Source organism: Moschus berezovskii, chromosome 1 (genome assembly GCF_049115385.1).
Source record: "Moschus berezovskii isolate FMDL1 chromosome 1, NW_MosBer_1.0, whole genome shotgun sequence".
NCBI lineage: Eukaryota > Metazoa > Chordata > Mammalia > Artiodactyla > Moschidae > Moschus > Moschus berezovskii.
The window spans coordinates 120,124,032-120,146,752 of record NC_142460.1 but is presented as its reverse complement, the minus strand read 5'-3'; the positions used below and the strand labels follow the sequence as shown (position 1 = coordinate 120,146,752).

General features: G+C 41.9%; 1 protein-coding gene and 1 non-coding gene across 2 annotated transcripts; both read left to right on the top strand.

Annotated features, from left to right (window-relative positions):
- The first annotated feature begins 2,414 nt into the window (after positions 1-2,414).
- Positions 2,415-2,504, top strand: TRNAY-GUA (transfer RNA tyrosine (anticodon GUA)). Its single transcript is given in 2 exon segments — positions 2,415-2,451; positions 2,469-2,504. It is a non-coding gene; the product is annotated as a tRNA-Tyr (tRNA).
- Positions 2,505-6,144: 3,640 nt separating this feature from the next.
- On the top strand, positions 6,145-22,309 carry LRRIQ4 (leucine rich repeats and IQ motif containing 4). The gene is made up of 5 exons (XM_088839251.1): positions 6,145-7,189; positions 13,108-13,281; positions 14,510-14,648; positions 16,295-16,491; positions 22,163-22,309. Exons 1-5 carry the CDS (start codon positions 6,170-6,172, stop codon positions 22,307-22,309), a joined length of 1,677 nt encoding a protein of 558 aa, XP_088695377.1. The 5' UTR covers positions 6,145-6,169.
- Positions 22,310-22,721: the final 412 nt, after the last annotated feature.

Below are 22,721 nucleotides of genomic sequence, written 5' to 3'. Positions count from 1 at the left end.
AGGTACTTAGGGCTGCCCAGATGAGCAGACTGGGTGTGTGTTACAGGCGAAGCAAGTCAGACCGAATCCACGTGGAGTCCTGTGCATCCTCTGAGAAGCACAGCTGTTATGGGGCAGCGAGCTCTCAGATTGGGAACAGCTGATGGAGGGTGGATTTGGTGGCGCTCAGTTCAGTTCAGTTCAGTTGCTCAGTCGTGTCCGACTCTTTGCGACCCCATGAATCACAGCACGCCAGGCCTCCCTGTCCATCACCAACTCCCGGAGTTCACTCAAACTCACGTCCATCGAGTCGGTGATGCCATCCAGTCATCTCATTCTCTGCCGTCCCGTCTCCTCCGACCCCCAATCCCTCCCAGCATCAGAGTCTTTTCCAGTGAGTCAACTCGTCGCATGAGGTGGACAGAGTATTGGAGTTTCAGCTTTAGCATCAGTCCTTCCAATGAACACCCAGGATTGATCTCCTTCAGAATGGACTGGTTGGATCTCCTTGCAGTCCAAGGGACTCTCAAGAGTCTTCTCCAGCACCACAGTTCAAAAGCATCAATTCTTCGGTGATCAGCTTTCTTCACAGTCCAACTCTCACATCCATACATGACCACGGGAAAAACCATAGCCTTGACTAGACGGACCTTGGTTGGCAAAGTAATGTCTCTGCTTTTTAATATGCTATCAAGGTTGGTCATAACTTTCCTTCCAAGGAGTAAGCGTCTTTTAATTTCCTGGCTGCAATCAGCATCTGCAGTGATTATGGAGCCCAAAAAAATAAAGTCTGACACTGTTTCCACTGTTTCCCCATCTATTTCCCAGGAAGTGATGGGACCAGATGCCATGATCTTTGTTTTCTGAATGTTGAGCTTCAAGCCAACCTTTTCACTCTCCTCTTTCACTTTCATCAAGAGGCCTTTGAGTTCCTCTTCACTTTCTGCCATAAGGGTGGTGTCATCTGCATATCTGAGGTTATTGATATTTCTCCCAGCAATCTTGATTCCAGCTTGTGCTTCCTCCAGCCCAGCGTTCCTCATGATGTACTCTGCATATAAGGTAAATAAGCAGGGTGATAATATACAACCTTGACGTACTCCTTTTCCTATTTGGAGCCAGTCTGTTGTTCCATGTCCAGTTCTAACTGTTGCTTCCTGACCTGCATACAGGTTTCTCAAGAGGCAGGTCAGGTGGTCCGGTATTCCCATCTCTTTCAGAATGTTCCACAGTTTATTGTGATCCACACTAGTGGTTTAAAAAAAAAAAGCCTGCCTGCCAATGCAGGAAACATAAGAGAGGCAGGTTTGATCCTTGGGTCGGAAGATCCCTTGGAAAAGGAAATGCAACCCACTCTAGTATTCTGGCCTGGAGAATCCCATAGACAGAGGAGCCTGGCGGGCTATAGTCCATAAGGTCACACAGAGCCGGAAATGACTGAAGTGACTTTGCACATGTGCAGGGGAGAAGAGGTCTGAAAGATCGCAGGAGTGTGAGGAGTGAGGAGACAGAACCCAGCGTTAGTTACCAGGTAAATGGGTCAGGATTTGGTACTTGGGCCTGGGGGAGAGGAGACAAGGAAGGAAGAAAGGAAGGCCTTCTGTATGGGTTTGCCACGGGTCAAAGAGAAGGAAGTGAAAGGGCCTTGCAGACGACTCTGGAGCCAGAGACTCCTTGACTGAAAAATGTGTGAGGAAGATCCTCAAGGTAAAAACAGGTCATTTATGAAGTTTATTATTTTCAAAGGTGAAAAAGAAAATATCTGAGTCCTCTCTCCCTCCCACTACCCAGCCAGGCATTTCCAGACCATGCTCCACTGCTGAGAAATTGTGCCAGGCAAGGCAGAGGTCTCTTGAAACACTCTGTAACCCACAGATTTTAAGCATCACTGCAAGTGGTTCTTCAGATTAAACATGATGATAGAAAAGACAATTATGTTTTCATTTACCCCATGTGCTACCAGCAAAGTTGAAAGGTAGCCTGAAATACTGAGATGTGAATGCAGGTACAGTTCAGCACACTCCCTTCCCTGTGCTGCTGCTGTTTAGTCGCTAAGTCGTATCTGACTCTGTGACCCCATGGAATGTAGCCTGCCAGGCTCCTCTGTCCATGGCAAGAATGTTGGAGTAGCTCGCGATTTCCTTCTCTAGGGGATCTACCCAACCCTGGGATAGAAACTGCATCTCGTGTCTCCTGCATTGGCAGGTGGATTCTTTACCACTCGTGACACCTGGGAAGGCCCTTGAAGAGTAATTCCACTCAGAAACTTCTCAGTAATACTGGGTTGTAAAAGTACACCCAGAAAGCAATCCCTAGTTTAAAATAGCCAATAAAGAATCAGTCTTCCCTATTCTTATTTACTGGCTGCTGTTGTAAATCCTGGCTTTACAACCTCCTTTTATTAAGTCCACTAAAAATGCATATACAGTGCAATTCCTTCGATAGCTCAGTTGGTAGAGCGGAGGACTGTAGTGTGAAGTTTCTCAGGCATCCTTAGGTCGCTGGTTCGAATCCTGCTCGAAGGAATTGATATTTTGGACTTTCCTGGTGGCTCAGAAGATAAACAATCTGCCTGCAATGCAGAAGACCTGGGTTTGATCCCTGGGTTGGGAAGATCCCCTAGAGAAGGGAATGGCAACCCACTCCAGTATTCTTGCCTGGAGAATTCCATGGACAGAGGAACCTGGTGGGCTACAGTCCATGGTGGGGTCACAAAGAGTCAGACATGACTGAGCAACTAACAACAATGTATATACAATATAAATAGCTTCCATAGGGCTATCAACTTTATTCCAAACACATGTGGGATATGAGTCATGTGAGCTAATACACACATAGAGACCTTCTAGGCAGGTCTCATCATGGAACAGGATGAATGTTAACAGAAATAAGTTCTTTTATGTGTCTGGAAGCCCAGACATACTTTTGCTAATTAACCTTAATTAGTGTGGCTAGTGCATTGAAGGAAAGTTATGACCAACCTAGATAGCATATTAAAAAGCAGAGACATTACTTTGCCAACCAAGGTCCGTCTAGTCAAGGCTATGGTTTTTCCCGTGGTCATGTATGGATGTGAGAGTTGGACTGTGAAGAAAGCTGAGTGCCGAAGATTTGATGCTTTTGAACTGTGGTGCTGGAGAAGACTCTTGAGAGTCCCTTGGACTGCAAGGAGATCCAACCAGTCCATTCTGAAGGAGATCAATCCTGGGTGTTCATTGGAAGGACTGATGCTAAAGCTGAAACTCCAATACTTTGGCCACCTCATGCGACGAGTTGACTCACTGGAAAAGAGTCTGATGCTGGGAGGGATTGGGGGCGGGAGGAGACGGGGACGACAGAGAATGAGATGGCTGGATGGCATCACCGACTCGATGGACATGAGTCTGAGTGAACTCCGGGAGTTGGTGATGGACAGGGAGGCCTGGCGTGCTGTGATTCATGGGGTCGCAAAGAGTCGGACACGACTGAGCGACTGAACTGAGTGCACAAAAATTCCCCCCAGATAGCTCTGTTGGAAGACTGAAAAAGAAAAATCAAGCCTGAACCTTCACATCCAAGAAGATTTTAATTAAAACCAGGTTTCTGGAGAACAAATGATGTTAAAAATCCAGGTGAGGAAGTGACTGACGTTCAGTCAAATGCTCTGCTCCTTCTCCCACTTCTACTATGTCTTGAGAAGACCCTTTCAGTTGTTTCTTTACTTGTGAAACAGGGATTGTAATAGTACCTCCTTCTCAGAGTTCTTGTGAGGATTAAATAGGTTAAGTAAAACCTAGAACAAGTAACTGTCCTTGGTATTCTCTATTTCTCTTTATAATTTCTTATTTTTATTTATATTAGCACCTCAGTCTGAATACTGTCGATTGCCTAAAAGCCATCAGCACTGTCAGTCATTTGTACTTAGGAAATGAGATTTTATCCTCTACACTATTAGATAAAGACAAAAATGTTAGAGACAACTAGTCCTAGACATAATTTAATCCATGATACATCGTCTCTCTTTTTAGGCCACGTGGCTTGTGGGATTCCCTGACTGGGGGATCAAACCCTAACAGGGGATTAAACCCAGGAACATGGCGCTGAAAGCAAGTAGTCCTAACTACTGGACCACCAGGGAATTCCCCATCTTTTTCTTTCTTTAAGTAATAGCCACACCATCTCATAACTCTTTGGGGGGCTAGGTATACAGAAACAAGGATCTGAATCACACACTGCTATGCCACAAGGAGCAAAAACATTAAATGTAGGACTGGGAATTCATCCCTTTCCATCGTGACTGGGCCTCTATCCTGGATGGGAGGTCTAGTCCTCCAGCATAAAAGACCCTACCCTAGGAGGCACAGAGATGCCACAATCAACCCAGCCACCATCATGTCATAGTCCTTCCTGCCTTCCCCCTTAGGCTGTGCGTGTGTATGTGTGCGCATGTATTCATAACCAAGGCCTTGGTTTGGTTTAGTCACTAAGTCGTGTTTATTTCTTTTGCAACCTATTGTTACCAAGCCAGGTTCATTTGCCTGAGAACAGAGCAAGCCAAACAATGAGAGGTGGAGGTTTGCAGCAAAGAACGGGTTTATCATGAATCAGTCAAGTGAGGAGAAAGAACAAATCACAAATCCACCTCCCCAAAGACAAGGGACTCAGGATATTTATGAGACAAAGAAGCAGGGGGGTCTGAGGTATGGGGAGCATGGGGAAAGGTGATTATAGATTTTAAAAAGTGAGATAATTGTCCTTCTGTGCAGGTACAACTAAGCTACACACTGCCTTCTGGGATACATGCTCAGAATTTGGTGGCATTAGCTCACTCTGGGGTCAGAGTTCTCGAGCTTCTGGTGGCAAATGGTCACCTATCAAACACGCATACCCAGGTACATGGTCAGTACTGCCAACTAGTCTTAACTGGCTGGGGTACCAACTGGTCAACAGCTGACTCCAAGTTCCTGAAAAACAAACTGGGCAAACATCTCAAGACTCTTAGTGAGAGATACTATCCATAGTGGTGGTGAAGGGTCTGTTAGCGTTGTTTAGGCTATACAATGCTTTTTGTTAAAAAACAAAACAAAGTGAGCTTGGTCAGTGAAGGCAGGTTAGTTTTTTATTTATTAAGCAAGTTATAGTTTAATGGATCTAACTGATAACTACCCTTGGTTTCACAGATTCTAATCCATCATGCCAACTCACACATGGCTGTTACCTATGCCTATGGAAGACTTGATCATCCACCTGCCAGTCCTAAAACTTAAAAGTTCCACCAGGCACGAAAGTGCCCACTGGCCTCTCCTTATTTAGAAGGGCAGTTCATCTCTTGAATTTAATTCTACTGGCCTTTGCATCTATATCTTTATGCTAGATTTAAGGGAAAATGCAATTTTTGCTTTGTTTTTTGGCTGCATGGCTTGCAAGAATATCAGTTCCCCACCCAGAATTGGACCCGGGTCACAGCAGTGAAAGCCTGGAATTCTCTCCTCTAGACCACCAAGGAACTCCCCCAAATTCTATATTTTAAAATGCTATTTTTTCCTAGTGTTTTCTCAGTGTTTATGGTAAGAGCAATGATCTTTTGCAGCCTTCTAGACCTCCAACCTGAAAATAGAATCAAAACAGGCATTTCTAAAAACTGAAATTAGACAAACCAGACAATCCTTTTTTTATTAATATGAGTCAACCTAGGTTAGGAGAAAGAGGAATCTACATTTTGATTTATCTTCCAACATGAAACACAAAAACCTACATTTTATGTGTGTCACGGTGAGCACTAAATTTAATCAACTAGATTCTAATTTTATTTCTCTTCAGTTCAGTTCAGTCACTCAGTCGTGTCCGACTCTTTGCGACCCCATGAATCACAGCACGCCAGGCCTCCCTGTCCATCACCAACTCCCGGAGTTCACTCAAACTCATGTCCATCGAGCTGGTGATGCCATCCAGCCATCTCATTCTCTGTCGTCCCCTTCTCCTCCCGCCCCCAATCCCTCCCAGCATCAGTCTTTTCCAGTGAGTCAACTCATCGCATGAGGTGGCTAAAGTATTGGAGTTTCAGTTTTAGCATCAGTCCTTCCAATGAACACCCAGGATTGATCTCCTCTAGAATGGGATGCTAAATCTGGTGACAAGTAAAACTCTGATACATTTTTCTTTCTTTTCACAATATTTCAGATTTTGAATATTTGAACTTTCCATCAGAATAATGTCAAGTGACAGCACAAAATGCGAACATTCATCTAGAATTCAGCAGAAAAGTGATCCTCAGCAGGTCTCTGATAGGATATTTTTCATTGATGCTTCGAATCAGAGCTTGCTTACTATTCCAGCAGACATTTTAGCATTAAGAGAATTAGAGGAAGTGCATTTGGAAAACAACCAGATTGCAGAAATCCCCAATGATATTCAGCATTTAAGGAAGATCAGGGTTCTCTACCTGAACAAGAACAAGCTGAAAAATCTATGCCCGGAGATGGGAAGGCTGAGCAACCTAGAGGGCCTGGACCTGAGCGACAACCCGCTGGAAGCCTCGTCCCTGCCGGTGCTCAGCAGCCTCCGCCAGCTCCGCGAGCTCCGCCTCTACTGCACCGACCTAGCGGACATCCCCGTCGTCATCTGCAAACTGCTTCACCACCTCGAGCTGCTCGGACTGGCCGGAAACCGCCTGAAATCCCTGCCCAAGGAAATAGTGAACCAGACCAAACTGAGGGAGCTCCACCTGAAGCATAACCAATTTGCAGCGTTCCCTCTGGAGCTGTGTGGTCTCTGCAACCTGGAGATCATCGACCTGGATGAGAACAAGCTCACGGTCATCCCGGAAGAGATCGGGAACCTGACGAAGCTGAAGAAGTTCTACGTGTCCTACAACAGCCTGGCTGTTCTTCCGGAGTCGCTGGGCCGGTGCACCAGCCTATCGGTGCTGGACCTCTCTTACAACCGCCTCCACGCGCTCCCGCACACCCTGGGCGAGCTCTCGCAGATGACGGAGGTGGGGCTGAATGGGAACCACCTGGAAAAGATACCGCGCCTCCTCTGCAGGTGGACCTCGCTGTTCCTGCTCTACCTGCGCAACACCGGCCTGCGGGTGCTGCGCCGCTCCTGCCGGCGCCTGGTTAACCTGCGGTTTCTCGACCTCAGCCAGAACTTTCTGGAACATTGTCCGTTACAGATCTGTTCGCTGAAGAACCTGGAAGTCTTGGCGCTGGATGATAATAAAATATGCCAGGTACTGATTCCTTTTCTGGCTGCCACTATGCTGCCCAGCCCTACATTGGTGTGGTTCCGTGTCTAAACATCAGAAAATTCGAGCTGAGTTTATGAGTGAAAATCGGGGTTGACAGATCTCTCCAACAAGGTCATCATTAATGTTACCTTTCCCGCCTGAATAGCAGTAGTAATCATAATGGTAGCTGATGTTTATTTGCAGTATGTCGGTGCAAGTCACTGGGCTAAATGTTTTTTGTGTATTATCACATTTAATCCTCACAATTCTTTAAAAAATTTAAATAGCCTTTCTTTTTTAGGATAGTTTCAGATTTATAGTAAAACTGAGAACGTATTTCAGAGAATTTTCATATATTCCACACTGAGATTCTCCAGCAATTAACATCTTATATTACTATGGTACATTTGTTACAATTAATAAACCAATATTGATACACTTTTATTCACTGAAGTCCATAATTTATCCATGTTTCCTTCAGTTCAGTTCAGTCGCTCAGTCGCATCCGACTCTTTGCGACCCCATGAATCACAGCACACCAGGCCTCCCTGTCCATCACCAACTCCTGGAGTTTTGATCTAATCTCTTTCCGTTCAGGATCCCATCCAGGCTTCTGCATTACATTTAGTTTTTGCGTCTCCTTAGCTCTTCCTGGCTATGAGAGTTTTTCAGGCTTCCCTTGTATCTGATGACCTTGCCAGTTTTGAGGTATCCTGGCAAGATATGCTGTAGGATGCCCCCACTATTGGAATTTTTTGATTTTTTTCTCATAAGACTGGAGTTATTGGTTATTGGGAGGAAGATTAATGTATACATTTGTGATACAGTTAAATTGTCTTGTCACACTCTGCTTTCCTTCCTGAGATCCTCTGACTTCCTGCATGATTATTTTTCTTAAATTGCATACATTACTCACCATTTCTGATGTGAGTGATATTATCCTCAAGGATATAGGAGGAGAATGAGGCATGGGGCTTTTAACGTGTCAAGGCCACACACCTATACCTAATAGAGTCAGAATACCAATCCATAGCATTGGACTGCAGGGTTCATCTTCCAGAGTTCTGACACATGCAACCTTAGGCCCTAATGTTCCAAAATCAGATATCTGCAAAACCAGATTAGTCCCCAGAGAAGCTCTCCCATGTGTGTGCAGGGTGGTGTGTTCAGATATTCATCATAGTATTGTTGATAATCATGGCTTATGGGCGATAATGTGAATGTCAGTTGGGAGAGGAATTTGCAAGTAAATTGTAGTGTATTTATAAAATGGAATACTATACAATAATTTAAGTGAACTAGAGTTATATGTGCCAATGTGGATTGATCTCAAAATTGTGATGTTTATTAGAAAGTAAAACACCTAACTGCAGAATATTATGCCACATAGAAATCTTTAATCACACAAAACTACATGTATACAACATATATCACATATTTTATGTCCCCTGCATTGCAAGGCAGATTCTTAACCTCTGGACCACCAGGAAAGCCCCTTATTGTTTTTTAATATTTGAAAATTTGAAAGAACAGAGTTCTGTTAAAAACAAAGACTATTCTGGAGAACAAGAATGGAAGGTTTAGAAACCAACAATGGTACCCAAATATCATGTCAGTTTTTCCTAGTTGTGAACAACACTCTCAATGTGTATCTCATACATTATAAAAGTCCTAGCTTTAAAGTTGCTTTTTGTTCTTTTTGAATCTTACTTGATTTTCAACTTTTAGAACTTTGGGATTTTTTGTTTTGTTTTCCTCATTGTTAGTTTCAAAACTGGAAGTAAACGTTTTGATGATGACTTTAAGATTTAGGAAGAGAATCTAGTCTTCAGTTCAACTTATTACAGGTAGCAACCCATCTTGGAGGATTTTAGAGGTTCTGTGAGAAGCCCTCTGCCCATCCCTAACTCTTCCGCTGCCAATGTAAGAATTCCTGTTACAGTGAGCAAAGTCTGTCATTCCATAGTGGGAGTGAAAGTATCAGAATATAAAGTCCCCTTGGGAAGTATAACACAGTAAACTTAAATCCTATTGAGTCATCAGTTCAGTTCAGTTCAGTCGCTCAGTCGTGTCTGACTCTTTGTGACCCCATGAATCACAGCATGCCAGGCCTCCCTGTCCATCACCAACTCCCGGAATTCACTCAAACTCATGTCCATCAAGTCGGTGATGCCATCCAGCCATCTCACTCTCTGTCGTCCCCGTCTCCTCCCGCCCCCAATCCCTCCCAGCATCAGACTCTTTTTCCAGTGAGTCAACTCGTCGCATGAGGTGGCCAAAGTATTGGAGTTTCAGCTTTAGCATCAATCCTTCCAATGAACACCCAGGATTGATCTCCTTTAGAATGGACTGGTTGGATCTCCTTGCAGTACAAGGGACTCTCAAGAGTCTCCTCCAGCACCACAGTTCAAAAGCATCAATTCTTCGGCGATCAGCTTTCTTCACATTTCAACTCTCACATCCATACATGACCACGGGAAAAACCATAGCCTTGACTAGACGAACCTTTGTTGGCAAAGTAATGTCTCTGCTTTTTAATATGCTATCTAGGTTGGTCATAACTTTCCTTCCAAGGAGTAAGTGTCTTAATTTCATGGCTACAATCAGCATCCGCAGTGATTTTGGAGCCCCAAAAAATAGTCTGACACTGTTTCCACTGTTTTCCCATCTATTTCCCACGAAGTGATGGGACCAGATGCCATGATCTTTGTTTTCTGAATGTTGAGCTTCAAGCCAAACTTTTCACTCTCCTCTTTCACTTTCATCAAGAGGCCTTTGAATTCCTCTTCACTTTCTGCCATAAGGGTGGTATCATCTGCATATCTGAGGTTATTGATATTTCTCCCAGCAATCTTGATTCCAGCTTGTGCTTCTTCCAGCCCAGCGTTCCTCATGATGTACTCTGCATATAAGGTAAATAATCAGGGTGACAATATATAACCTTGACGTACTCCTTTTCCTATTTGGAACCAGTCGGTTGTTCCATGTACAGTTCTGACTGTTGCTTCCTGACCTGCATACAGGTTTCTCAAGAGGCAGGTCAGGTGGTCTGGTATTCCCATCTCTTTCAGAATTTTCCACATGACTATTGAGTCATGAATGATACCTAATCCTCTCCTGTGAGACTTTTTAAGAGGTCAGGGTAGAGGAGAGAATTACACATAGATGGCTCCTTAGCAAAGATTCAGTTCAGTTCGGTTCAGTCACTCAGTCATGTCCGACTCTTTGTGACTCCATGAACAGGCCTCCCTGTCCATCACCAAAGATTAGCCTCATCCAATACCAAGCTTTACTGCAAGTCAGACTGCACCAAAACGTGGACATGTTCAGTGTTATTATGTTGAACATGGAAATTTCCATGTACCAGTACTTATGATTCTTCAGTTCTTATGATGGTATTACTCTGTTTTTGTCTTCCTTTCTCAATTTCCTATTATCCCAGTCCCTCGAAGAACCTCCCAATCATTTCTGTCTCTAATGACACGTGGCCTTTAAGCCAGCTTCTTCTCTCTCCCACCCCCAAATTTACGTCATGGACTTTTGGCACTTGAAGCCTAGCCAGTAGCTTTTTCTTGCCTAGATGGAGGCAAAAATAACTGACTTTTCATGTATACCTAGATGGATTTTATGTGTATGGTCCATTCCTATTGTTGACTGAGAAAGTGATGCACAACCTAAAAGTTGAGAACTGTGTTTTATTTGGTGGACAGAACTGAATCCCAGAAAGCAGCCTCTCAGATAGCCCAGAGGGACTGCTCCACAGAGATGAGGGAGGAGCCAGGATATGTAGACCTTTTCACAACAAAGAACACGTAGTCAGAACTTCAAATGATTTAACTGTTAATTAAAGAAAACCAAATTCTGACTTCCCTGGTAGTTTAGTGGCTAAGACTCTGTGCTTCCAATGCAGGGGGCCCAGGTTCGATCCCTGGTTGGGGAACTAGATCCCACATGCCACAACTGAGACCCGGTGCAGTCAAGAAACAAACACAAAACAAAAACATTCACCCCTAAAAGAAACCAAATTCTCAAGTTAATGAATTCCGTGCTTTTCTATATATGGGAACATGCAAGAGTCTGGGTTCATTGAAAGCATGTATTTCAATGACTTCGTTGAAGCCATTCTTTTGATATGAGCCTTAGCTATCTAAGGCCAGTATTCTGTCCTTCCCATCCTGAGTTCCCTCAGGGTTCATGGTCCAGTGGCTGCAGTGACTCGACGGTTGCTGCATCCTTTGTTTACTGATTCGGCAGGCAACATTTTACATTCACACTATTAAGGGAGAAAACTCAGTTTCAGAATGGCTACAGCTCAGTTATACTGTCAGCAATACTTGTTCTCACCTGATGCTCTGCAGGCTTTCTGTACATCCAAATTTGTTTCTGCTATAATGTGACTATGATGGTATTAATTATTGGTTCTTGAATACCCTGGAAAAAAAATCTTTAGATATTCAGTGGGCTTTTGAAAAAGTAATGCTAAACCTATGAGCTAAGAATACAGCAATACGAATGAAATGACTGGGTTATAATGAGGTGGTTAGGTTGATAAATCCCTGTTATTTAGGACTGCACTAAATGTAGATGCTTTGCACTGAAGGGATCTAAGGGCCTGATGAAGAATTTTGAAATAGCCAAGAAGGAAAGCTTAAACATCAGTTTCTCTGGAAGTTGACTTGTTCTGAGTTTTCTTTTTCTATATGTAAATAAAACTGGAAATGTTTTATAACTTTTTAAGAAAATGAGCCCTCACCTTCCATAACAAAGAAGAAAATGTCTTATGGTTTATTCCAAGTGTTTGAAACTTTTGCCTATAGGTCAAAAGAAAGCCTACTATGGGGATAATCTATTCACTAATTATTTACCTATCCTACCCATCTAGGGAGAGGTTGGGTTGAGCTGAACTCTACTAACCATTCTCATGAAAAAATAGAATGGCAGGTTAGGGAATGGGTGGAAGGAAAGCCAAGGTTTAAGCAGGGGCCTGTGAGGAAAGGCTGCCCAGTGAAGAATAGAGCCAGGTAATAACATTCAAAGTTGGGCCTTTTTTTGCTACAAGAAAATAGGTATTTATGTAACTTATTCAGTAGGGTGATTGTGTCATGTATTTAAAGAATGAGATTTTCCATGTCGTTCCAGAGGGCCAGCAAGAGGTCAATAGGGGATGTATTAGTGACACAGATTTTGACAGAAGGAAATCCGAATATGTAGAAGGAAATCCAAGTGGTCTTCATCCAATGATCTTTTCATCCCAGGAGGTAGTATTTAAATAAGAGCTGGATGGCTAGCTATGGAATGTATCCAACCACCATAGTAGAGGGTAAGAACAGGGACCTTTTTAAGGCCTTCCAACTCTGAAAGTCTAGGAATCTGTGCAAGGCTTGCCTAATACCAGGCACATAGACTTGGGATTCACTGCAGGGCAGAAGATATGATTATAATGGTCTTCACTGTTTCCTTCCAACTGGTATTTTAACTAAAGTTTCAAAATTGCTGACCTAAAGCCTTTTAGGATGGACGTCATGTCACTAAATTGATCAGTGCCAATAACTGAATTAATTATGAATATTATAGTTGCAATAGTATACTAATAAGTTTTGTACCTTTTCTTTCAGTAGCGTCAAGCATTTGCTACACCATAGTTGAAAAATTTGCAATAACATAGGTTAAAAATTACTCTAACTTTATCCAGAGCATGAAAGTAAAGAGCACAGAGGTTGGGAAAAAAGTAGAACTCCAGACTTTAGATCTACAATTACAAATACTATAGATGCAAACATATGGGCCAACTTTGCATCTGCAGGAGATGCTAAATTGCTCCCTTTAAAAAAAAAATCTGCCTCAAAACTAAAAGCCCAATTTATTTTCTTACTTTTGAAAATAATCCTGATCCGAAACTTATGTTTTTGAAATATTTCCAGTTACCTTCAGACTTCGGTTTACTTTCAAAACTGAAAATTCTTGGACTAACGGGAAATCAGTTCTCTTCGTTTCCAAAAGAGATCCTTTCTTTAGCGTCTTTAGAGAAATTATACATTGGCCAAGATGAGGGAGCCAAGCTTACCCATCTGCCAGAATGCATTAAGAGACTACAGGTAAGCCTCCCCAAACGAGCAGGCAAAGAAGTATATGCCCACTGATTCCTTGGCTGATACTGAGAAAACATGGTTGTATTCTCACAGGTTGCATGTGGAATCATCTATATTAGATTTTTAGCTCCCAACAAGAAGTCATTATTACACTTTGAGGCTTCCACTGTCTTCCTGAACAACCACAGGATCCACACTTGAAGAACATTTTATTGTGACTGGTCTTGGATATGTCAGGGCATACTCATTCCTTCTGCGTGGTTTGGCATGTTTTATTTGCAAAATTGAGCCATACCACTCTCCAATTAATTTCCACTTTTTAAAAGTATTCTCTGAAAGTTGTACTACTTTGAAGTTAAAGTATCATACAGATGATGTGGCCAGGAATCTGCATTTTGCATGAGCGAGTCTGATTCCCCTTCCTGCATGGTGGAAAGCATATCACAGTTTATTTAACCATTGCAACAGGTTCATGCTGAAGATGGGTCCACAGCACTATGCTAAACCCCAGCAGCGCAACATAACATTATTCAAAGTAGCTATACCAATGTGTCTTTATGTATGCATGCTTTAAAGCAGGAGTTTTTCATGTTCCTGGTGCTACACTTTTAATAATAATAAAGTAGGTGTAAGCCACTACATAGCTCCCAGACATGGAATTGAGTAATGACATAATGGCACGGGTACTTCTCACCTATGCCTAATTCTTCATTCCTTTGGTCTGTGTTCACAGAACTCCTTTCATCAGTTTGCTCCTTGTACGTGTCAGCCCACACTCTCCAGATTCTTAGGGTGAAATGCAAACGTTAAATTTTTACCCAGTGAATCTGAAAATAGTCAACCTATTCTCTGTACATTTTGGCTACTTCCACATGGGCAATGTTGGATTGATAACTGGGGTAATTGCAGTTCTATAGCAACTGCCACAGATAATTAGCTATTAAAAGGGAACAAATTATATTTGTAGTTAAATGATCCAAATTGTTTTTCTGCATTAAGTTCTAGTGAAACAAACACTAGATTCCCATGTTCTCTTTTCCCTACATACCTGGGAACCATGACTAATGGCTTAACTCAAGAATAATTATATTTTTTGTTGATGATTCTTTAAGTGTGTTTTCCCCTTAATCCTAATGAATAATATTCCCATTGAAGGAACAAGGGAACTCATAGGTGATTCTAGTTACCATAATTCTTTTATTATAGTATGATAACATACTCTTCTGTTACTCAGAATCTTAAAGAGCTGTATATTGAGAACAATCATCTCGAGTACCTGCCTGTATCCTTGGGATCAATGCCTAACTTGGAAATTCTTGATTGCCACTGCAATCTAATTAAGCAACTCCCAGATGCTATTTGCCAAGCACAAGGTAAGAAACCTTTATAGATCTACAACCCAGTGGAGTTTGACTAGCATTTCCCATGATGGAAGGCATCCTTATACTACTAAAGATCAGTCTCAATGTTGAGGAGACTTCCCTGGTGGCTCAAACAGTAAAAGCTTCTGCCTACAATGCGGGAGACCTTGGTTCAATCCCTGTGTTGGAAAGATTCCCCTGGAGAAGGAAATGGCTACCCACTCCAGTACTCCTGCCTGGAAAATCCCATGGACAGAGGAGCCTGGTAGGCTACAGTCCATGGGGTCGCAAAGAGTCAGACATGACTGAGCAACTTCACTTTTCAATGTTGAGAGCTTAGACCTACCCTGTCAGCTCCTTGCAGAGCTTCTTAGTTGGTGATACGGGGAAGGCAAGGTACCTGATTGGTACAGCTAAAAGCCTCACAAAGGCAGTAAGTTTGTTGGGAATTGAAAAGAAAATATCAACTGCTAAGAAGATTGGCATTCATTCTCATAGCCATTATACTGTGAACCAGAACTTACTGAATACCTATTATCTGCCAGAATTTGGACTTGGGGGTCCTGTAGTAAATTTGCATTAGATTACTAAGTCACTTACGAGAGAAAGGAAGTGACCCAGAGTAATGAAATTAGCAAGGCAGTTGGGGCTGGGGGGGTTGGGGGTGAACCTATTTGACTGACATGAAAAATCATACATCATTCCTATTTAAATACGCAAAGATTTTCCACTAGGCTAAACCACTCTGTTTTTGTAAAATTAACAGGTTTTGCTGAGATCCTCCTAGAACCAGATTTTTTAAAAATGTTTCTTTGCCATATTGTGCTGAATCTTCAGGTTTATAGATATATTTTCAAACTATGACTATTCTTTAATGAAAGAAAGATGAAGGAATATGACTGGATTCTGTTGCCTACTCTTGGGACATTCCAAGATTAGCAGCAGGACTTCCCTGGTGGTCTAGTGGTTAAGAATCCACCTGTCGATGCAGGAGTCACAGTATCAATTCCTGGTCTGGGAAGATCTCACAAGCAAGTAGGCCCATGCACCACTGCTATTGAAACCCAAGCTCCCTACAGCCAGTGCTCTGCAGCAAGAGAAGACACTGCAATGAGAAGCCCACACACCACAACTAGGGTGTAGCTCCCACTTGTTGCAACAAGAGCAAGCCCACATGCAGCAACCAAGATCCAGCACAGCAAAAGATAAAAAAAAAAAGCATGGCCACAGGGTTGGATCTGCAATACTCCTTAGTCATCTCCTGATTCTGTCCTTAATCTCTGGAGGAATGGAATATTCTCAACATTTTTTAGTATTTACTATTTTCCTGTGGATGACAGAAAATGAGATGGCTGGATGGCATCACCGACTCGATGGACATGAGTTTGAGTGAACTCCGGGAGTTGGTGATGGACAGGGAGGCCTGGCGTGCTGTGATTCATGGGGTCACAGAGTCGGACACGACTGAGCGACTGAACTGAACTGAACACTTATTTACACTGACTTCAGCAACTCTCAGTTGTTATAAAACATTAAATATTTTTTGTTACATGGTCTAACGGGAAATAAACATTTCAGAGTGTTTGGACTAAGCAATGTATGTTTTAATTTTGCTAGTTTTTAAGACAAATTCATTATTTTTTAAAAAATAATTTCAGCTTTGAAAGAATTACGGTTCGAGGACAACTTGATCACTTGTCTTCCAGAGAATTTGGATAGTCTAGTGAATCTAAAAGTTCTGACACTAACAGGCAACCCCATGGAAGAACCCCCAATGTCAGTGTGTGCCAAAGGCACTGAGGCTGTATGGGAATACCTTAAAGAAAGGAGAAATATGAAGGAATTGGCAACAAAGGTAAAATAAACGGTTTTGGATAACATATTCACAGTTGCTCAGAGTAGGGTATTGCTAAACTTTACAGATTATCCTATAGGGCTGCTCTTTGCACATCTACACTTTGAAAATTGTGAGTCTTACTTATTGAATACTTTTACATCCCCAGGCCTAAGCAAGAGATTTTTAAACAAAAATCCTAGCATTTTTTTTGTCTTTTCTGTTCCTTTTCTCTTTGTCAGATAAGAAGCCAACAAACAGGCAAAAGAAACCAAAACGTCAAACCCCAAAATGATCTAAAACTGTTGGACTAGTCACTGGAGTGAAAAGCTTATGTTAACTTAGTCAGATAAGCCTGAAAAATTAAAAATGAAAGCATTGTGGAGCACAGGTCTAGAGGCCAGAGTCCTGCTCTGCCACCAACATAGCATCAAAGTGTTAAGAACCTCATTGCCCACTAAGCCGTTGGAGACATAAGGATACCCCAGAGCCCAGGAATGTGTCCATTACAATCAGTATTCAGTATTCTCCATTCAGCTGGTCCAAACCTGCATCATCTCACTCCCAGATGACTCCTCCAACTTGTGTCCCTTGTTACTTGCCTGTTTCCCCTTCCATATGTATTCTTCCACTGAGCAGTCAGACCTAATGCTGTTGAAACCTAGGTCAGATCTTGCTGTACTTTGCTGAAATCAACAACTCTCCATTTTTGCCCTGAATAAAAATTAGTCTTTGGTCTGTAAGACCCTTTATCAATGGCCCTCTATCAAGTCAGAACTAACACCCTCCCTTCTCTAATAAATATTATGCAAAACCTCCCTTACACTTTTTAAATTAGACTCATAGATAACATAAGCTACCATAAACATAATTTTAATAAATCAAAATAATGCCAAACTGTAATACAAAAGAAAAGTAGTTTATATTGAAATATTAATTTTAATATGTATATACTCAGGGATGACTACACTAGAAGAATGAAATTACTTACTACTTTTAGGATACTTCCTAGAATATTTTGAACAATGTACCCTCTTGCACATTTTAAAATTGATGTTAGACCATTTTTTGCCATTAAGTTTAGTCATTGCAAAGGATTTACTTTCCAATGAATTTTATATATTGCCATCTTAAAATATTGTTGTTAGATCAATATTTTAAATGTATCTAATGGAATCTAAATACCATTATGATTTGATATCAGTAAACATCAATTTACAAAATATTTGAACAAATTCTTACTTTACATGCAAAAATTTTGTCATTTATTTTTCTTCTTGAACATGTATTTCCAATCTACTTTCCCTTTAGAATTGACCTTAGTATGTGTGTGTGTGTGTGCGTGTATATAATCTAAATAATTTACAGATCACCTTTCATATTTCTAGGCTACACAAATTTTATGTAAACTAAACTTTTTTTCTATGATCATAGCATTTTAACATTCTGGATTGAGTTTTTGGGCAATTAGTGGTAGTATAAAATTTGACCAAAACAATATAAAATCTAGTATAAATTTTGATATTCAATTATTTGATAGATAGGATTTTTGGAAAGATTTTTTCCACATAGTTTATATGTTGTTGTTGTTCAATTGCTAAGTTGTGTCCAACTCTTTGTGACCTCATGGACTGAAGCAAGGCAGGTTTCCCTGTCCTTTATTATCTCCCAGGGCTTGCTCAAATTCATGTCCATTGAGTTGGTGATGCTGTGTAACTATCTCATCTTCTTCTGTCCTCTTCTCCTTTTGCCTCAGTCTTTCCCAGAATCTGGGTCTTTTCTAATGAGTCGGCTCTTCAAATCAGGTGGCCAAAGTATTGGAGCTTCAGCTTCAGCATCAGTCCTTCCAGTGAATATTCAGGGTTTATTTCCGTTAGTATTAACTGGTTTGATCTCCTTGCAGTCCAAAGGACTTTTAAGAGTTTATATATCCTTGCATAAATATTACTTATTGCTAGAATGAAATAGGGTTTGGCATCAGTTCCATTCCTATTTTTTATTTTACAGATGACATGCTGAGAAAGCTTGTTCAAATTCATAAGTTAACAAAAAGAATGGAAAAAATTTGTTTGCCTGTATTGTTTTGCTTTAAATGGCAGTGCTTCACACGTCTCTGGACTCCTTCCAGATATAGCCCCCCGAAATTAGATAGTAGGCTTTCAGCTGATAAATCAGCTTCAATTTTCTTGAAGGCAAAGAGCTGGAAACCACCTCTCTTATAAAAGGATTGGTTACCCAGTCCTTAGAGCCAACATCAATACTATTATTTTGAATTACCCCTTTTTCAGTGCCCCAGAGGTTTTTGGAGTCTTGGGCAACCCACCTGGTCAGATTCAAATGAATGAGGGCCTGCCAAAGGGGCAGTTGGGAAGGGGTGATGGATCTCGAGGTGGGACTGGAAGATCAGCAGTTGTGTTCCTTGTCAGACATATTTTAGGGAGGGGGATGGATGAGAGTTGAAGCTCTGGAAATGAGTTGCTTCCAACCTATGCAAGCCTGCACATGCTTGGAAAGTCTCTGTGGACCAGAGTAAGTGGCACACGATTGAACTCTGTTGAATCTTAACACGCAAAAAGCCTTGTGAATTTCTGGAGTCCCTCTCCTGGGCACTGCTGCTTCCCTGGAAAGTCACCACCTTAGCTGGTCTGCTGCTTTCAGGCTCCATCTCATCCTTCCCATTTTCACTTTACTTCAAGGCTCACGCGTGCTCCTGCCTCTCTGTCCAGAGGTGCTTCCCCCCCGGGTGTGGGCAAGACTGTGGCCCTCACTTAGTTCAGTCTCTGTTCAAATATCCGTACACCTGTCCTCAAGCCCCCTTATATAAAACAGCATACCTCCACCCACCTCATTCATTCATTCATCCAACAAATATTTACTGAGCTGCAACTATGTACCTGGCACTGTTCTAGGCACTGGAAATACATTACTGAACAGAATGGGCAAATATTTCTGTCCTCATATTGCTTAAAGCCTGATGTGGAAAGAGTAAGAACATGAGGTGTGACACATAATATACGTTAGAAAGTGATTTCTAAGTGATGTTAGTGATTATGTTGTTTCTAACATAATCATACGGAGAAGGCAATGGCAAGCCACTCCAGTACTCTTGCCTAGAAAATCCCATGGATGGAGGAGCCTGGTAGGCTGCAGTCCGTGGGGTCGCTAAGGGTCGGACAAGACTGAGCAACTTCACTTTCACTTTCACACATTGGAGAAGGGAATGGCAACCCACTCCAGTGTTCTTGCCTGGAGAATCCCAGGGACGGGGGTGCCTGGTGGGCTGCCGTCTATGGAGTCGCACAGAGTCGGACACGAGTGAAGTGACTTAGCAGCAGCAGCAACATAATCATATGTTAGAAAGTGATTAAGTGGTATTGGAAAAAAGTTCAAGCTAAGGGGAACTGAGGTTGCCAGAAGTTGTGTGTATGTGTGTGTATTATAGGGGTTTTATTTTATTTTTTGGTCAAAACATGTATTTAGATAGGAAAACCTGGTAGGGTTCAGACTGCTCTTCCATTTCACTGGACTACTAAAGTAGCCACTTAGTCTTTCTAGTCTCCTTCCATCTGATCTTGCTTTGTTAGCTGCTTCTTCCTTTTATTTTTTTTAAATTTTTATTTTATATTGGGGCCTAGTTGATTAATAATGTGTTAATCTCAGGTCTACAGCAAAGTGATTCAGTTATACATATACATGTGTTAATGTCCTTTTTCAAATTCTTTTCCCATTTAGGTTGTTACATAACATTAAGCAGAGTTCCCTGTGCTATACAGTAGGTCCTTGTTGGTTATCAATTTTAAATATAGCAGTGTGTACACGCCCATCCCAAACTTCCAATCTATCTCTCCCCCCAACCCTTCCCCTCTGGTAACCATAAGTTTGTTTTCTAAGTCTGGGAATCTATTTCTGATTTGTAAATAAGCTCATTTGTATCTTAAAAAAAAAGATTTATAGAGGTTTCAGTTTAATGAGATGGTCAATGTAGGATTCTTTGGGAAATTGACTGTTTCAGGCAACTATTACAATATATCATAGACTGCGTGGCTTGAACAACAGAAATTTTTTTTTTCTCACATTCTGGAGGCTTGAAGTCCAGGATCATGGTGCCAGCATGGTGAGAGCTTCCCTTCCCACCTCACAGATGCTGCCATTTCACTGCGTCCTCCTGTGACAGAGAGAGCAAGCTATCTGTCTCCTCTTGTAAGAGCACTGATTCCATCATGAGAACCTCACCCTTACGACCTTATCTAAACCTCATTACCTTATAAGGCCCCATCTCCAAATAACAACATACTTGGGTTTAAGACTTCAACACATGAATTGGGGGGAATATAACTCAGTTCATAGCAATGACAATCAAGCAGGTTCTTGAAGAAGTGGAGGCATGAACCATCTGGATATGAGGAAGAGTGTTTCAGGCAGAGAAAGCAGCAAAGGCCAAGGCCCTGAGCTGAGATGGTGCCTATGTGCATTTGAGCAGCAAAGAGGCCTGCATGGCTGGAGGGAGTGAGCAAAGGGAGAGTGAAGAGGTCCAGAGGGTGGAGGAAGATCGATAGGGCTTTGTAAGCAAATGCAAGGACTTGAATTTTGGGTTTTTGTTTGTGTTTTTAAGAAGTGGATTCATTTAGAGAGATACACATTCCAGGTGGTGCAGTGGTAAAGAATCCATCTGCCAATGCAGGAGACTCAAGAGACACAGGTTCGATCCCTGGGTTGGGAAGATCCCCTGGAGAAGAACACAGCAACCCACTCCAGCATTCCTGCTTGGAGAATCCCATGGACAGAGGAGCCTGGTGGGCTACAGTCCATGGGATTGCAAAGAGTTGGACAGGACTGAACTGACTGAGCCCACACGTATACACATTCCACAGACAAAATGCTGTTGGTCTCAAAAGGTGAAAAAGACCTTGGGAGAAATGCTCCACAGAGAAAGCATGGGCTGTTTCAGAAGGCAAGAGACCAGGACTTGAGTTTTATTCTGAGAGAAACGGGAGCCACTGGCAGTATGAAGAGTCTACTAAAGAAGGGGTGTTCCTGAGTGGGTACTAGGAAATAAGATCTCAAGAACAAGTGAGGGCTGTAGAGCACACGGGACTCTGCTCAATATAATGTGGCAGCCTGGATGGGAGGGAAGTTTAGGGGAAAATGGATATTTGTATATGTTTGGCTGAGTCCCTTCATTGTTTACCTATAACTATCACAATAGTAATTGGCTATACCCCAATATAAAATAAGTTAAATTTTTTTAAAAAAAGAACAAGTGATGATTACCTGTAGGCAGGAGCACAGGTGGTCCTGGAACAAGAGAGAAGGCAGAGTACAGGCACACCCATTCCCCTTGCTGTGCACTCTTACCTCCGTGGCGCTTGTCACCATCTGTCAAATTATACAGTCATGTGTTTCTTGTTTATTGTCTTTTCCCCTCACTGGAATGTGAGCTCCACCGACTCAGTGATACTGGTAATTCAACTGCTGTTTCCCTAGAACCGTGCCTGGCATGTAAAAGCACGAGATACTTTAAAAATTCTTTGCCTGGGTGACTGGCCAACTGAGAAAGAGAGAAGATAAGGTTTAGAGTTCTAGCTATATTCCATTCTCCATATTTTGAAAGTCACATATCGCATACCAAAACAAGGAGCTGTAACCATCCCCAGTCCATTGTGATATGAGCTGATGCTGTTCTTATTTTCAGGTTCAGGCTTGGTGGCGTGGAATGATGGTACGCAAAGGACTTGGGAGGTTTGAAGAACTGCTAAAACTGCAAAAGAAGGGAAAGAATTCTCCAAAAGATAAGAAAGGAAAGAAAGATGTAAAAGGAAAACCTGTAAAGAAAAAATAAATAATTCTATAAATGTATGAATTGAGGTAATGAAACCTGGTGGATTAAGAAGGCAAAATCTCTAGGAATTAGATGCCTATCATACAAAAATTACTCAGAGAGTTACAGTTACATATAAAAATAAAGATTCTTTTACTGAAATGTTTATGGATAAAATGCTTTGATGTCTGGGAATTGCTTCAGAATAATATCAGAGAGAGATAAGTGTAGATGATCCAAATGAACCAATATGTGTGCTTAGTCACTCAGTCATGTCTGACTCTTTAGGACCCCATGGACTGTAGCCCACCAAGCTCCTCTGTCCATGGGATTATTTTCCACGCGAAAATACTGGAGTAGGTTGCCATTTCCTTCTCCAGAGGATCTTCCCTACCCAGGGATTGAACCCAGGTCTCCTGCATTGCAGGCAGAT

Excerpts from the sequence above, each read along its gene's own strand:
- LRRIQ4 (XM_088839251.1), top strand. The coding sequence starts at position 6,170 with ATGTCAAGTGACAGCACAAAATGCGAACATTCATCTAGAATTCAGCAG. Across the intron at positions 7,190-13,107 it reads ATGATAATAAAATATGCCAG|TTACCTTCAGACTTCGGTTT; the intron begins GTACTGATTCCT and ends AAATATTTCCAG. Across the intron at positions 16,492-22,162 it reads TGAAGGAATTGGCAACAAAG|GTTCAGGCTTGGTGGCGTGG; the intron begins GTAAAATAAACG and ends TCTTATTTTCAG.